Source organism: Peromyscus leucopus, chromosome 5, assembly GCF_004664715.2.
Source record: "Peromyscus leucopus breed LL Stock chromosome 5, UCI_PerLeu_2.1, whole genome shotgun sequence".
NCBI classification, from domain to species: domain Eukaryota; kingdom Metazoa; phylum Chordata; class Mammalia; order Rodentia; family Cricetidae; genus Peromyscus; species Peromyscus leucopus.
Window position 1 is genome coordinate 122,354,646 of NC_051067.1, and position 16,854 is coordinate 122,371,499.

Consider the following 16,854-nt stretch of genomic DNA (forward strand, 5'->3'; position numbering starts at 1 on the left):
AGGAGGTTGAGGGGGAGGAGGAGAAGGGGGAGGAAGGAAGGCAGAAGGAAGAGGAGGAGGGGGAGGAGGAGGTGGGGAGATGGGGGAGGAGGGGAGCCGCGGCAGCAGCAGCAGTGTGTCTTCCACTTGTAATCCCCCGCACTGAGGAGGTAGTGACAGGCGGATCCCTGGAGCCTGCTGGCCAGTGTGACTAGCCTACTTGGTGACTTATAGGCCAGCAAGAGACCCTGACAGAAGAGAGAAAGGAAGGGAAGGAATGATGGAGGGAGGGAGGGAGGGAGGGAGGGAGGGAGAGAGGGAGAGAGGGAGGGAGAGAGGGCTGAGAGGGGAAGAAATGTAAGGGAGGAAAGAAGGGAAGGGAAGGGTGGAGGAAGGCTGGATGACACCTCAAGACTGACATGTGACATCTGAAGTATTCCTCTGGTCTCCACCTCAAGACTGACATGTGACATCTGAGGTATTCCTCTGGTCTCTGTGAGCACTCACACATCTGCATGCTCACACTCCTGCACACTCACACATCTGCACACTCACACACATGCACACTCACACATTTGCACATTCACACACATGCACACTCACACATGCACACTCACACACATGCACACTCACACATATGCACACTCACACATATGCACAGTCACACATAAGCACACTCACACATATGCACACCTACACAGGCACAAACGTGAACACACGGACATACAAGAGACTTGCTGTGACTCCGGTTAGAATATACAGCTCCTTCCCATAGAAACCCATTAGTTTGTGGCTCCGTGGGGAAGGACCACCAGTGGACGGGATGCTCCCCCTGGAAAAGCAGCCTGGCCTCCTTGCTGTCTGCGTTCCACCACAGGCTGGCTGGAACTGAGCAAGCAAAGCAGGTCTTTAGATCTTGACATTCAGACCATCAGGTATTCCGGTGTCACAGAGCTGCCACCTAGCCACCGGCACATTCTGATTGTCGCATCAACCCTGCATAGCCACCATCTTGACAGGTATGGGGGACAGGACTCAGAGGGGTGACTTGGAAGGTTATACTGCTAGTGAGTTCTACAGCTTGGATCAAATGTGTGTGACTCAACGATGTCTCCCCTTTCCACTCTGCCAAGCCGTGTTTGGGCAAGCTCAATGATTTGGGCCAAGTTAGGGTCCCTTCTTCCTGAATGCCCATCATCCTGATGCAAAGTGTAGACTGTAAACAGACTGGGCACTTGCACCTTCTCAGCTCTGGGCGAGGTCCCTGGCAACAGCTGCATACTTACTGGATGCAGAGGCAGTCCAAGGCCACCGCTGGAGCAGGACCACGGGACAATCGGAAGGTAATCCCTGCTGGGTGACTCAGATGGCACAATTCCATGTTGACTTTGCAAGTCAAGCTGTGCCAATCTGAGGCATGAGCATCAACACCCTTAGATCCTTCTTGCCTGTGTCTTACCTCAGCAAGGAGAGCTGGGAGGGGCTCAGGTTGTACCAGAGTTGGTAGACTGCATGCCTGGCATTCTTAAAGCCCTGGGTTTGATTCTCAGTGCTTCATAAACCAGGTGCAGTGGTACACGCCTGTTATTCCCGGGTTTGAGAGAGGGAAACTGCAGGGTCAACGTTCAACGTCATTCTCAGCACATAGTGATTTTGAGGCCAGCCTGGGAGGCATGAGATCCTGTCTGGGGGAGGAAAAGGTGGAAGGAAGCTGAGGAAATAGCTCAGTAGGTAAGAGAGCTTCCTATGCAAGCCTGGGGGCCTGAGTTCAAATCCCAGCACTCACAAAAAAGGCCGGGCTTGGCTCTATGTGCCTGTAATGACAGCATTAGGGAACAGAGACTGGCAGGTCCTGGGAGTTCACAGGCTGGCCAGCCTAGCTGTGACAGACAGAGACAGAGGCAAAAGTGACAGAGGAAGCCAGCCAACATTCTCCTCTGGCTTCTGATGCATGTGCAAGGACACCTGCACCTCATACACACACACACACACACACACACACACACACACACACACACACACACACACACACTCAAACACAAACACAAAAGTACTCTGTACAGTGATGCATCCCTGTAATCCCAGTACCAGGGAGCCTAAGAAGGAATGTGAGTTTGACGTCACCCTGTGCTATAGCGCTCAAAGGAACAAAACATTTTTTTCCAAAAATTAAAAGCAGATATAAAGCCAGGTGAGGTGGTACATGCCTGCAATCACGGCACTTCAAAAGCTAAAGCAGGAGAGTGGTGAGTTGGAGGCCAGCCTGGGCTACATCAGAAGACCCTGTCACAAACAGCATCTCTAATCTTCACTCTAAATAGACAAAAGACTCACGACACAGATTCCTACCCATCCATTAGGCAGACACTAATGTTTTCCTGCAGTTATTTGTCTACCAAATGCCAGGCACAGGTGGGCTACACACACACACACACACACACACACACCTGGATCGTGTTACTGCTATGCCTGAATAGCACTGAGGATCTCCTGGGGTGCCCACATTTATGCTTGAGGATTTATGGGAAGATTCATTGTGTGCCTCCCCTGTGTGTGCCACCATGGTTTGGCAAGTCACCAAGAGTGACATCAGCCATGGGAACTGCTGGGGATGAGCCAGGGAGCAAGGAAACACATTAGCATCTGCTTGAGTGGGTTTGCCAGAAACTGGAGTGAACTGCTACCCCTTGTTCCCAGGAACCCCCTTCCTCTCTTGATCCCCAACCCCTGCCTGCAGGCAGCACCCCCAAACCAGTCCTGACATAGAGCAGACAGGGTTCCCCGGGCTCTGCAGGCCCAACACTCTCTCACCTCAGACCTTCCTCAGGGCAACATCTGCCTCTCCTGTCCCACCCAGAGTCAGCCCAGCCCAGGAGCCTCAGCAGCAGGGCTCCCTCCCATGGTCTCAGCTCCCTTAGGACCATGAAGAAGGAGAAAGGTAGTTGGATGGGCTTAGGGCCCTGCTTGGGGGTTGGGGAGACAGCTGGTTTGGTGGTCAGATAGGTGAGCAAGACAGCCAACTTCCTGAGGTAGAACTCAGGGCACAACCAGAAGACAACCAGGAAGTCCCTGGTTCCTCCCGGCGCCGAGCGGGTCTGAGATCTCGCAGGTCTGAGATCTGGCGTCTGTGTGGCTTGGTAGTCCAGCAGGGCTCCGGGTTTTGTTGTTGTTTTCGTTTGTTTAGTTTTGTTTTTTTGATACAGGGTTTCTCTGTATAGCCCTGCCTAGACTGGAACTCTTTGTAGACCAGGTTGGCTTCGAACTCACAGAGATCCACCTGCCTCTGCCTCCCAAGTGCTGGGACTAAAGGTGTGTGCCACCACCACCCAGCTTAGGACTCCATTTTAGCAGGGGGTATGTCAGGGAAACCCGAGTGCCAGCTATTGCCCAAACTCCTACCTTGTGCAGTCCCACCTGGAGAGGTTGGGGTGGGCAACGGGGGAAAAGGAGGATTTAAACTGAAGTCTACCACAGCAGCAGAATGTGTACTCTGTCCTGAGCCCCAGGACTGGGGTTCTGGGAGAGCAGCCCTTGCCTCCCCTGGAGGTCCTGGGGACCCTCCTCCTGTGTCCTCCAGCTTTGCACAGCCCCAGGAGTTGCTCGGCTTGTGGCTGCCTCCTCTTCTCATTCTCTTTTCTTCTCTCTTGTCTGGGTCTCAAACCTCCCTCAAACACCATCCTGCTTCTTACTCCAGCCTCATCTTCAATTACATCCCTAAAGACACTTTTTCCAGTGGAGGTCCACGGTCTGGGCATGGACATATATCTTACGGGAACTAATGTTCAGACTCCTTCATAGCCCATGTCACAGGGCCTGAGGAACATTCTAGACTGCTGGGGCTGGGGAAGTAGCTCAGTGGGTACTTTCCAAACACACAAAGTGGGTATGGTAGTGTGTCCTAGGTATGGTGGTGGGTCCTGGGTACAATGGTGTGTCCTAGCACTCTAGGAGAGGCCAGAGGATAAGGAACATCCTCATGTTGAGTTCAAGGGCAGCCTGGGCTACCTGAGACTTCATTTGAGTCCTGAGCTGAAACTCAGCGTCTCCTCTTCCTTAAGGAGTCACCTAAGCTAACCTCAGCTCAGCCTTGTTTTAATCTCTTCTGCGGTTCTCTAGGAATGGGGAACAAGGAGATTAATCAGACTAAATCCAGGCCATCCACCCCCAGCCTGGATGGCGCCCTGGGACCTGGGGTGGCACTCCCCCTTCTAGCCCCAGATAACCCCTGGAGTATAAGCAGAGTGCCAGGGTCCCACAGGAGGGCTGGGCGAAGTTGTGAAACAGACAGGTCCCCATAGACCAATCAACGACAGAGCAAAAATATACACCACAGCCACAGACTACCTTCCTCCTCGGCTCTCCTTCCCCCACCCTACATAAGACCTCAAGCGAGGGCAAGACAGAGTGGAGGGCAGGGGAGGCTCAAAGGGGTAGCCAGGTCTCAGCCTTTCTTTTCTCTTTTTGAGACAGGGTCTGTAGCAAAGGCTGGCCCTGCGAACTCACTGTGTATCAGAGGATAGCTCTGAACTTCTGATCCTCCTGCCTCCTCTCAAGGGCCATGATTACCATCATACCCATCATACAGTGCTGCCCTATGAGGGATTCAGAGCTCAGAGAGGTTAACCTTCCTGAAGACACACAGCTATAAACAGAAAAGTCAGGCTGGGCGGTGGTGGCACACGCCTTTAATCCCAGCACTCGGGAGGCAGAGCCAGGAGGATTTCTGTGAGTTCGAGGCCAGCCTGGACTACCAAGTGAGTTCCAGGAAAAGGCGCAAAGCTACACAGAGAAACCCTGTCTCGAAAAACCAAAAAAAAAGAAAAGTCACGAATGTGAACTTGCCTTGAATGAGGTCACCTCTTTGTGCCGCCAGGCAGCATGGGCATGGCTTTGTGACAGGGAAGGGGGATTAGTCTCTCTGATCTTGGCTTTGTAAAATGAAGATAAACGTCTGCTTCTACGGTTGAGAATTTTAAAATCTAAGCCAGGGGTGGTGACACATACCTGTAATGCCAGCACTCAGGAGGCTGTGGCAGGGAGAGTGTCACAAATTCAAGGCCAGTCTAGGCTACAGTGAGGCCTTGTCTCACTAGAAACAAAACAAAAGGCATTATCTAAAGCTGGCTGTGGAGACTCAGAACTGTGAGCCGGCTACTTCGGAGGAGACAGGCACATTACCACTTCAAGGCTGCCCTGGGCCATGGAGCGAGTTCAGGGACAACCTGGATCCCCTGGGCTGGAGTTACAGGCAGTTGTGAGCTGCCCAACAAGGGTGCTGGAAACCAAACTTGGGTCCTCAGCAAGAATGCAGGGAGGGTTCAAAAGCTACTGAAATGGGGCAAGGTGGCACACATCTATAACTTCACCATCTGGGAGATGGCCAAATGAGGATTAGGCGTTCAAGACCATCCTCCTACACTGAAAGTTTGAGGCCAGCCTGAGCGACATGAAAACATCTTGGAGAAGGAAACCCACATGCCCAAGGCCCAGCTGCTCCTTCAACAACCGCTCAGTCTGAATTTGGACAAACACACACACACACACACACACACACACACACACACACACACACACACACACACACAAATCAGACCACCCAATTTGTTTTTCTTGAAAAACACATTTATTTCTGTAAACTGTTGGAATGCCAGAGATGGTCCTCACAGCCCAGTCCAGTGCAGTCTTCTTCCCCAAAATGAAAAGAGCCAAGAGAAAGGAAAAGAACCATCTTCACGCGCTCACGAGGAGCCAAGCCCGCCTCAGCTTTCTTTAAAAGCAAACAAAGCCATCTTTTCGAATTTGTGGTGCAGACTAAGATTCCAAGCACGGCCTTCCAGGTGCCGCCGTGAGGCCTGTGCCTGCTCCCCTGTTTGCAGGGGGCCTTTCCATCCTCGTCACCCTGGGAGGCCCTGAGGTTGACCCTGCACTCCCCACCACAGCTGGACTCAGACCTCTCGTACTTCAGAAGGACTTCGCCAAAAGGGTAGTTTAGACCACATGGCAGAGCCACTGCCAGGCAAGAGTTAAGGCAAATTGTCACTTTGTACTCGGTCCACGCCAGACCTAAACCTGTCACTGCCAAGCAGCATCTACCAGACTTATAGCTTAGGCCACTCTGAACGGGGTGGGGGTGGGGCCTGGAGCCATGTCTAGGGGTTCCGAGGAGCATGTGTGAGCTCATGAAGGCTGTAGGGTGTGCACAGCTCCTGGCATGGGCGGCCCGCATAGGGCGAGCAGGAAACAGCCAAGGCAAGCTGGGGTGGTACCCAGGCCAGGGCCCAGCAACTGGAGGCCAGGGTGGCTCAGCTCAGGCAGGCCACAGTGAGGGCAAGGGAAATGCCAGGCCAAGGGCCACTGATGGAGGCACCTGGGATTTGATGGTGTGCATGACCCTGGCACCAAGATGACTTTTCTTTAAAGAACAAAAAAGGGGGCAGGTACCAAATAATGATGCTTAGTGAGCTTGAGAGGGCCACAGAGGGAAGAGAGGGGCAGAGGGGGCAGGGGGGGCAGGGGAGGGGGTTGCACACACTGGTGGCGCCGGCGCCTCTCATGGCTCCTCCTCCCTGGTGGGCTGGTGACTCGAGGTGGCAGTCTCCTCCTGGGTGGAGCAGGCAGATGGCTCTGGGGTGTGGGGCTGGGGCTACTCTGTCTGAGCATCGTAATTGGCTCCTCCAGCCTTCTTCAGCTCGTTCCTGATGAAGTCTTCTTCCAGCTCCTTCCGATCGCTGATCACAAACTCCTTTGCAAAATTCTGCAAGGACAAAGAAGAGCTCAGAGTTTCCGTGAGGGAGGAGGGGGTAGGTCCAGGGTTGCCCAGGCAACGCAGCAAGAAGCCCTGGCACCCCAGACATTCACAGCGGAGTGCAGTGAAATCATGCCAACAGAGCCTGTGCCAGAAGCCCGATCAGATGGACAGGGATGCCATGTCCTCTGGGCCATGGCTGGACCCAAGCATGACTCCTGGACTGTCTTTTCCTGGCTGTATTACCTTGGGCAAGTCCCTCTCAACTGTAATTCAACTTCTTCAGCTGTACAAACCCACCAGGGAGGGTGTGAGGTTGGAAAAGCGGGCAGGGAGCTGGTCAAAGTTTAACTCCAGAAGAGAAGGGAGGAAGGGGAAGGAGGAGCTGGGCATGGTGCCACACACCTGTAATCCCAGCACTCAGGAAGTTAAGGCAGGGAGCTACCATGATTCTAAGACCACACTGAGCTACATAGTGAGACTCTGTCTCAAAAAAATCACAGGAGGGAGGGAACAGAAAAAAAAGGAGGCCCTGGCTTGTGGCTCCCCCTCATGGCACGTGTTACAACTGCAGCTGGGGTGGGGAGAAGCCGGGATGATAGGTTCTCACCTGCTGGCTCAGCCATTACCAGGCCTGCGTTCACCAGGGGTATCCCGGCCTTTCCAACCACATTCAATCTTGGGCAGGTGGGCAGGGCACTGTTAGCATTCACCCTACACACACTCCAGCCTATAGCTGGGAAACATTGTTACCGTCGCTTCTTGGGGTGCAAGACTTTGCCCAGGTAACCCAAAGGCCTGGCCCACGTGGGAATGAGGGAAGCAGGTGGTATCTGATCAGATAACACTGGGCCATGAGGATTATGCTATTTTATATGCAGATTACAAGCTACAATAAACCAGGAAAATCTCAAAAGAAGACAGAAAGCTGCCAGAAGCACAAGTCCAAAGGTTGGGGAATTATCCACATAAAGGAGCTGGGGGTGGCAGTGCGGATCTGTAAAACCAGCAGCGCCGGGGAGGTGGAGGCAGGAGGCATGGGAGTTCATGGTCAGCCTCAGCTACATAGGCATTCAAGGCCAACGAAGTCTGTATGGTAGGAGGAGCAAGCGTGAGCATGTGCGCACACACACAGTACACATCAGCATACATGAATGTACCTCAACGCTGCACATCACACCCCCCACATTCACACCAGCACTGGGGGAGGAATCCAGGGCCTAGCCTTGCCAGGCAAGTGCTCTACCCCTGAGCAACATCCCCAGGCCTGTGGCACCATTATCAGGACTTCCGTATGTACACACGGCGCTGTGGTACTGAGGCCAAGCCACAGGGGCAAATATGACCCCGGGACTTGACACCTAAGATCTACCTGAGAGGAATGAAATCGCCTGGGCACATAAGCACACACCCAGATCTCACGGCAGCATGATTCACCAGCAGCCAAGCACCCCCAGATAGCTCAACAAGAGATGAGATGAGGCGTACACAAAGCACGGATGTCCCACATGGTGAAGCATTAATTAGTCAGCACTGAAAGGGAATGCGTTCTGATGCCTGCTGCAACATGGATGAGCCCTCAAACATGAGCAGAAGCAGGCAGACACGCAAGGCCACCCACTGTCTGGTTCCACTGACAGGAAATGTCCAAAAAAGGCAAATCCACAGAGAAAGCCGACCAGAGGTGACCAGGGGTGGGAGACAGAACAGGAAATGACGGTCACCTAAAATTGGATGTGGTAAAGTCAGCAGGGCGCTTGGAGGTGACTGCAAACCAGGAAAGGTCAGAAGTCCAGCTCTCTCCATGAGCGAAGTACAGCTCTGCCCCAAATCACCCCAAGAGCAACTCTTAAAATCCCAAAAGACAGTCAAGATTGCTTCCGTGTTACAGACAAGACAGAATCTAGAGACTGCAATGCCCGCCCAGGGTCACAGAGCTGGGACTTCTGCCTCAGGCTGGGAACGTGGCTCAGGGGTAGAGTGCTTACCTTAGCAGGCATGAGGTCCTGGGTTCAATCCCTGGCACCCGCCCACTTCCCCACCCCTCCACCCCCGGCACTACCATATAGATATAAAGAAAGGATGGCAAATATCTTTGGAACTAGGGAGGAGTGGTTAAAATGGTTAATTTTACATTAAATGGCTTTCTCATCGATAAAAGCAAAATAAGCAAAGTCGCCACAGCACGAAGATGGAGTATCTCAGCTTTCTAGGCCACTTAGAAACTTTCTAGTTTCTTAGAACAAGGCCACTAAGACATGGAGGGGTATGGAGGAGGGCGTGGTATCAGCCTAAAGGGACGTCCTCACACACTTTCTGAATCCACCCTCCATACACTGGCCTTTTACTTGGTTAATTAAGACCCCCGGGCAGAGCAGAGAGAGCCTTGTCCAGCCCCGAAGGTAAAGACCCTTCCCGCCAGCCCCACTGGCCAGCACTGCTCTGTGCATGTGACCCAGACAATGGAAGGCAGGGGGCCGGGGTCAGAAAGAGAACTGAGAGCTGACTGGTGTCTCAACTCCCAGTCCAGCCCAGCAGCACAGGGGAGGGAGGGGCAAGAGTGCCCCAGCAAGGAAGCCAACCCACTAAGAAGCCTACAGAGGAAGTTCAAAGTCCTCTGCTTGGCGACAGCCATATATGGCAATCTAAAGAAGTAAGAACCTGAAGTCAGAGTCAGGAACCGGCGATTAGGAAGATGTGATAAGGGTTAAGAAATCTAAAGGAAGTGTTAGGGCCCGGTGCAGCTCCAGCTAAAACCGCCTATCACACAACCATCAGGCAGTGTGGCACTCACACCTAGGACCCCAGAACTCTGGCGACTACCCATGAGCTTGAAGCCAGTTTGGGTTACATAGCAAAACTCTTGTCTCAACAAAACAAAACAGGGGGCTGGGGATATGGCTCAGTGGATACAGTGCTTACCTAGCATGCATAAAGCCCTGGGTTCAGTTCCCAGCACCACACAAATCAGGCTTGATGGTGCAGGCTTGCGATCCCAGGTACAGGGATCAGAAGTTCAAGACTGGGTGGGAAAGATGGTTCAGCAGGTAAAGGTTGCTGAGTGCTGTCTAGCCTGACGATCTGAGATGCCCGTAGTGGAAGGAGAGACCAACCCCTGTGCATTGTGTCCTGGCTCCACATGCCACTGTGGTATGCGTAAGTCCACACACAAAGTTAATAGATGTTAAAAAAAAAAAAAGTTTAAGGCCAACTTCAGCTACATATGGAGTTCAAGACCAGCCCAGGCTACCTGACTATCTCAAAAAGGAGATCAGACCAGTGAACCTTACATAGCAATAAATGTAAATGTAAACTCCCCCTATATAACACACACACACACACACACACACACACACACACGCACACACACACGCACACACACGCACACACGCACACATCCACACATATACACTGTCTCAAACTATAAAAAAAATAATCACAACTTCAAACTTCAAGGCATGCTTAAAACCAAATAACCACGAAGCAAACGCTCCCAAGTTCACAAAGTTTACAGGACAGCCATGTCACCACCCACACGCTGCCCTGTTGAATCAGCCACAGAACATTCTCTCCTCTCTGTTGCCACGGAAGACAGGAAGAAGGAGACTTGACGGAAGATGTGCTTTTTTTTTGTTGCTGCCTGCAGAGGCCTGAGACTCGGCCTCCAGAAATTGTAACTGTGGAAAAGTAGTGTGGGGTGGGGGTCACGTGTTCCCGCACCCTGCTCATGTCATTCCATGCCCACTGTTTTGGAGGAACTCTGGAGTTAGAGAGCAGAATGAAGTGATCTACCTCCTGGTGATCCTTCCAGTGACCGAGGTAGGTATTTGACATTTCTGAGGCCACTGGCGCTCAAGCCATGCCCATGGTACCAAGGCAGACCGTGGATTTGTCCTGACACCTTGGGCCGATGGTCTCATCCACAGTCAGCCAGGGTGGAGGCTGACGGATCTGGCTCTGTTCCCCTCACACCTCAAGAGCCCAGGGTGGACCTGCACCGCACTGCCCAGCTGAAGTCAGAGACATCTGCAGACGCTGGAGGAGGCGCTTCCTCTCTGGCTCCCATCTCCCCAGCAGCAGACTGGAAGATGGCAAGGCCAGAGAAGTCATTCAGTTACCCCTCAGTCCATACTGAGGACAGTTGAGGCGTCACAGCCTTTAGTTGACACCCATGTTCACTCACCTGCACACACACACCCATGCCCTCCAGGAGCCTTCCAGTTCTCCACATCTCCTATGATCCAATCCTTCCCTGTACATCCTTCTAAATGAGATTTCCCCATTTCCATCCAAGCCCATTTAAGGGCTCCTACCACCCATGAACAGCCCTGGAGACAAAGTTGAGGGGACCTCTTCCCTACTATTCAGGGGCAGTCCCTTCCTATCTGGGGAAGTGGAAGAGGCAGGCATCTTGGGATGGCATCCCTGGTAGGCCAACAGGCCGTTGCCTCCAAAAAAGGCTTAACACAGGTGGTACATTCTTCTCATCTAGGGCGTGAACTCTACAAAATGTCCCCAAATGTATGACTTGGGCACTGTGCTGATTAGGTTTTTTTTTTTTTTTTTCCGTTTTTTTCGAGACAGAGTTTCTCTGTATAGCTTTGTGCCTTTCCTGGAACTTGCCTTGTAGGCTGGCCTCAAACTCACAGAGATCCGCCTGCCTCTGCCTCCCGAGTGCTGGGATTAAAGGCGTGCACCACCACCGCCCGGCCTTGATTCGGTTTTTTTTTTTTTTTTTTTTATGTCAACTTGACACATGCTAGAGTCATCTGAGAGGAGGGAACCTCAATTGAGAAAATGGCTCCTTAAGATCAGACTGTTGGTAAGCCTGGATTGATGGAAGAGGGCTCAGCCCACTGTATGTGATGCCAGCCCTTGGGTTCTATAAGACAGCAGGCGGAGGAAGCCATGAGGAACAAGTCAGTAAGCAGCGCGCCCTTCGTGGCTTCTGCATCAGCTCCTGAGCCCAGACTCCTACCCTGCTTGAGTTCCTGCCCTGACTTCCTTCAGTGATGAACGATGGTGTGGAATCCTAAGCAGAATAAACCTGTTCCTCCTCAGCTTTTCAGTCATGGTGTTTCATCACAGTAAGAGAAACCCTAAGAAGGTCCAACCTCAACATTTTCTTGACATGAGCCCCTGCGCTCTGCTGCCGCGCCTACTGGGCAGTCAGCTTCAGACCTAAGGGAGCCGCCAGCATCGCCAGGGAGTTTCCAGGGCCACAGGGGAGTCACCTTCCTGCTGTGTTTGTAAAAAGGGCAGAAGCCAAGCCACACCACCGGGCAGATGAAGCCTGATCTGTGAGCGATGCCAGGACCAGAAAGAGCAAGGAGCTGCTCACCTGTGTCCCTGGGCGCTGGCCGCCTGTGCCAACGGGCCACCTCCCACCACACTCGTCCCCTCTACACACGCGCAGGCCATCTAAGAGCCACAAGGAGAAAGGTGGCGGGACCCAGGCCAGTCCTTACTGAGAAGTGTTTCGATGGCACACACGCAGCCTTATGTCAAGAGAAGCAGGGTAACACTGCAGCAGCCCTGAACCGCTGCCAGCTCACCCACGATCAGCACTCTCCGTCCCTGGCACTCGGCCTGGCCTTCAGGTGTGTCACAGGTCAGCGGCAGCAGTGACCGGCACCCGGCGGCTGCTGGAGGCCGAAAAGAACACAATCTGGTCTGAAGGCAGAGTGGCCACCCAGGAGAGTGTGCCGTCACAGAGCCCTGCAGCTGACAAATGTCCCTCCCTTAACCCTGGTGATGGCTTCATAGGTGTTCAGGAGTGGGGGGGGGGGGAAGCTCGGAATGTTCGAAAGTCACCCAGCTGTAACTGTCCCATGGTTCAAGACCAGGTGGGACGATGGGACCACAGGAACAGAACCCACTTACCCCTGCCAACCACCTCCGTTTTTGATAGAGGACCAGAGAGAGGAAGTGACTCATTTCGGGCCACAAAGTGAAGAGCCCCATAGTAGGCCTGCCCTTCCTCCTCACCCCTCCTCCAGGCTGTTCTAGACTCTGTCTCCACCCCCACCCGCCATACCAGAAGCCCCAAGCACCCGTAAGAGTCCAAAGCACAAAATGCCAGTCTGGACACTGTCACCTGAGGCTTTTAGTGTTTTGTCCAGGACCCGCACGTCCCTCCCAAGGCTTCTAAACAGGGGCTTTTCATGTTTTGCCCAGTGGGACTGTTCAAAGGTAGAGATTCTTTTAGTCATGTCCAATCCTGGCAGCTTCAGACTTCCATCAAAACAGCCTGTAAAGGTGTCTGAGGACAGGCTTTGTCTAAAAACCTTTCTCAGAAGCAATGCAGACCCTAGATTGCTCTCCTTGAGAAAGTGATCCCAGTGAAGAACGGGTTAGGAACTAGGTCTGTACAACACACACACACACACACACACACACACACACACACACACACACACACACGGGACTGTTTGCAAGGTTGAATTAAGAAATGCATAAATATTCTCCTATCCTTGATTTTAAATTGCCTCCCCCACTTCAGAGAGAGTTTTATGTAACCTAGGTTGGCCTTGAACTTGCTGGTAGCCAAGGATGACCCTGCACTTCTGACCTCACACCTCTCCAGTGCTGTGATCACAGGTGTGACTACAGTGCCTGGTTTACGTGGTGCTGGGGACCCCCGACTCTTTTTTTTTTTTTAAAGAGCCCTCAGATGCCTGGCTTAGATCCAGTTTTCTTGTTAAAGCAGGGTGGGGGATAGGGATTCGTCTCAGCTTCCCCACGATCTCCAGCAGCCTGGTCCTCCCCAGCCTCAGTTCCTCCTCTGCAAACAGGAACAGAAGCAGCACCACACGCTAGGGCTGTAACGAGGGCCTTGGAGCCTGCAAAGAGCGTGCACACTTGCTGGGTGTGCCCGGCAGCGGGCAAGTGCCGACTGGCCCTCAGCTGACTTGTGAGTGAGGTAGCCATCCCCTCAGCCTCAGGACTGCAGGGGAGCCTAGGGTTCAGCCTCAGGACTGCAGGGGAGCCGAGGGTTCAGCCACCGGGACCTTTCCACAGTTCATTTTCAGTGCAGGGCGACCCTGGGGCTTCCTCTGGGTAAACATGGGAGGTGCTGGCTGTGTCCACCAACACAGGGGTACCATGCTGGGCCAGGGGAGAGCTGCAGAGAAGGAGGAAGAAAGAAGGTGGCTTCCACTATACCAAAAACCAGTCAGAGCGATGCCACTCACCGCTCCCCAAAACCTGCACTCGCTTAATACTTACTCACTGTGGTCATCACTTGCCTATACCCTGGGAGGCCATTTCCAGTGCTGTGGCTCTCTCTAAGAGAAGAGGAGCAGGGTTTCCGAGAGGCCCCAAACACAGTGTTCAGTGGCTCTGGCCCTGCTCTCCATTCCTGTAAAGAGGAGAGGGAGAAAAAAGACGTCTCCCAGACAGATCCCCACCAGCCATCCGGGGTTCTGCCTAAGTCCCTGGAGCATGAAGATAAAGACTGTGGCAGTGTCCCACCACGGACACCAGAATCCATGGGGAACCAGTGAAGGATCACAGCACTGTTCCAGCTCTGTGATGGCTTTGGGACCATCCAGAACCCATGGAAAATCTCTGCTATACAGAGGTAGGCTCTCTGTCACATGCGTGAGCTGAGGCAGGGACCGACAAGTCACCTGCTGGCCACAATCAAGGGCCTTTCACCAAGTGGAATTCCTCAAGATTTCTAAGCCAAAGACCTCTAAGTGCTGAATAAAAGCAATCAGTCCCCAACAGCCCTTCTTGCCAGGAGAAAGGGCAACCTCGCAGGAGGCTGAGCAGAAAGAAATCGGAGCACACAGAAGCCAGTGGTGCTCCAGTCAGCCCTCCTGCCGCCCCCTCTGTGCCCTCCTACACCTATTCAGTGCCCGAAAGACCAAGTCCTTAAAACCCGACCAGCAAGGTATAATTTACTCAAAAAGAGCAGGTTCTTAAAGCAGGCATGACTCATCAAAGAAAGATGAAGGAAACAAATGGATCAGAAGGCCAAGTTTCTGACAGATTCGGATATAAAGGCTCAGGTCACCCTCCTGCTCAGGGAGAGAGCCAAGGGCACACCACAGGCGGGCATATCGTGATCTAGCAAGACAGAGTGCAAGCACACAGATGTCCCAAGGTCCTGCTGTGAGCCGGTGTGGACCAAACCAACTCAGAGCAGTTGATCCCATACCTGGAAAATGTTGTGGAATATTATTTTAACTGGGCAAAGATGTGTTACATTTGTTTATACTACAGAATATTACTTTAACTGTAAAAGTGTGTTACTTTCGTTGATGCTGTATTTGTTTAATTATGTAAAGATGTGTTGCATCTGTTTCACCTTGTCTGCCTAAGGCACCTGATTGGTCTAATAAAAAGCTGAACGGCCAATAGCTAGACAGGAGAAAGGACAGGTGGGGCTGCCAGGCAGAGAGAATAAATAGGAGAAATCTAGGTTCAAGAGGGAGAAAGAAAGAGAGGAGAGAATGAGAGACATGCGCGGGGCCAGAAACCAGGCAGCCGTCAGCCAGTCAGACAGAGACACAGAAGTAAGAAATGGTAAAAGGCCCAAGGCAAAAGGTAGACAAAGGGAAACAGCTTAATTTAAGTTAAAAGAGCTAGCCAGAAAAGAACTAAACTAGGCTGAACATTCAAAACTAGTAAGAAGTCTCTGTGTCATGATTTGGGAGCTGGTTGGTAGACCCAAAAGAAAAAGCCTGGTGCGGGAAAACATCCCCCTTCACAACCATCTCTCTTAGCATATGGAAAACTGCTTGAGAACTGCTCCTCTGTCTCCCAGATGTTCAAAGCCCTGACCCCATCTGGCCTGAACTCTGACTCTATCTAGTTAAGGGAGGGGAAAGGGGTAGGAGACATACTCCATTCTTTGCTCCTATGTCCGTGGCAGACATCACAAATCGATTGTGGCACCTTTTCTGTCAACACTCAACCTCAGAACCCTTCTTAACCCAGAGCTCTAAGCAGTCCCTACCTATTGGTCGGTGGTGAAATCCAGGCTGGATCTTCAACTTCTGTTTAATCAAAACTGCCCGTGGCTGGGGAACTAGCTACGTGCCAGAACACTCACACTCAACCAACACGTGTGAGACCTTGGGTCTCCACAACCACCGGGAGAGAGAGAGAGAATAAGCATAGAATTTCTTGCTCCCAGCCACATGCATGTTTGGGAATTTCCTCCCAAGAATCAGTAAACAGAATTGTTTTAAAATGACAACACTTAGCCTCAAAGATGTTCATTGTCAGCAAATACCAGGATATGTCCATAATTCAACCAAAGATGAGTGCATAAGTAGACAGGGGTTTGCTTAGTTAGAGTGCTTGCCTAGCATGCACAAAGCCCTGGGTTCCATCTCAGCACCGCATAAACAGGGCACGGTGGCACACAGTCATGATCTCGCCACTTAGGGTGATAGAGGCAGGAATTTCAGGGGGGTCAAGGTCCCCTCAACTACATAGTGAGTTCAAGACAAGCCTTGGCAACATGAGACCCTCTCTCAAAAAGAAGGAACTGTACATCTGTGCAAGCACTCTCCACAGGAAGCATCTATGTGTTGGACTGACATCTCACTGCTCAGATGAGGAAAAAGAGATTCGGGGAGGTGAGGGGCCAGAAACATGATCTTTGTGAGCTCCTGGCCAAGGCTGGCTTGGAAGAGAAGGAATGCACGTGACTGGCATTAGACTCATGTCTGCGGTGGGCACTCACTCAGCAGTGCCCCGCCACTGTGACTATGTGTGGTGTGGGCCTGTTCTGAAAGGGACCGTGTGGGGACAAATAACCAGAAGACAGAAGCATGGAGAGGCACCAGGAAGGAGGCGGGTAAAGCCTGCAGAAGAACACACACTCAGAGGGCTTGGGCCTTGGAACACTATGGGGAGGCCTCCCACCTTCGGGGCTCTGGCAAGCAGAGGGGTTCCATGGTTCTGTGTTGGGCATGGCTGCTAGGCAGCTGGCAAGTGCCCACCCGGGCAGGCTGGCCACGGGCTAGGAGCAGGTCTAGAGTCTGATGAGGGGCAGCAAGCCACAGCTGGCACAGAAGAGTCTTCTGGTTCGTTCATGTGCTGGGCCTCTCCTTCAGCAAAGCCAATCCCTCTCCCTGGCTTAAAGCCTTCCCAGCCTCCCCACTGTGTTTCAG

The 16,854-nt window shown here is 52.5% G+C and overlaps 1 protein-coding gene across 1 annotated transcript in view; it reads right to left on the minus strand.

Annotated features, from left to right (window-relative positions):
* Positions 1-5,579: 5,579 nt before the first annotated feature.
* Positions 5,580-16,854, minus strand: part of Cotl1 (coactosin like F-actin binding protein 1) — a 32,971-nt gene continuing 21,696 nt past the window's right edge. The window contains exon 4 of the mRNA XM_028880781.2: positions 5,580-6,733. Coding sequence (XP_028736614.1) covers positions 6,623-6,733 — 111 coding nt within the window. The 3' untranslated portion in view covers positions 5,580-6,622. The remainder of the gene's footprint in view (positions 6,734-16,854) is intronic.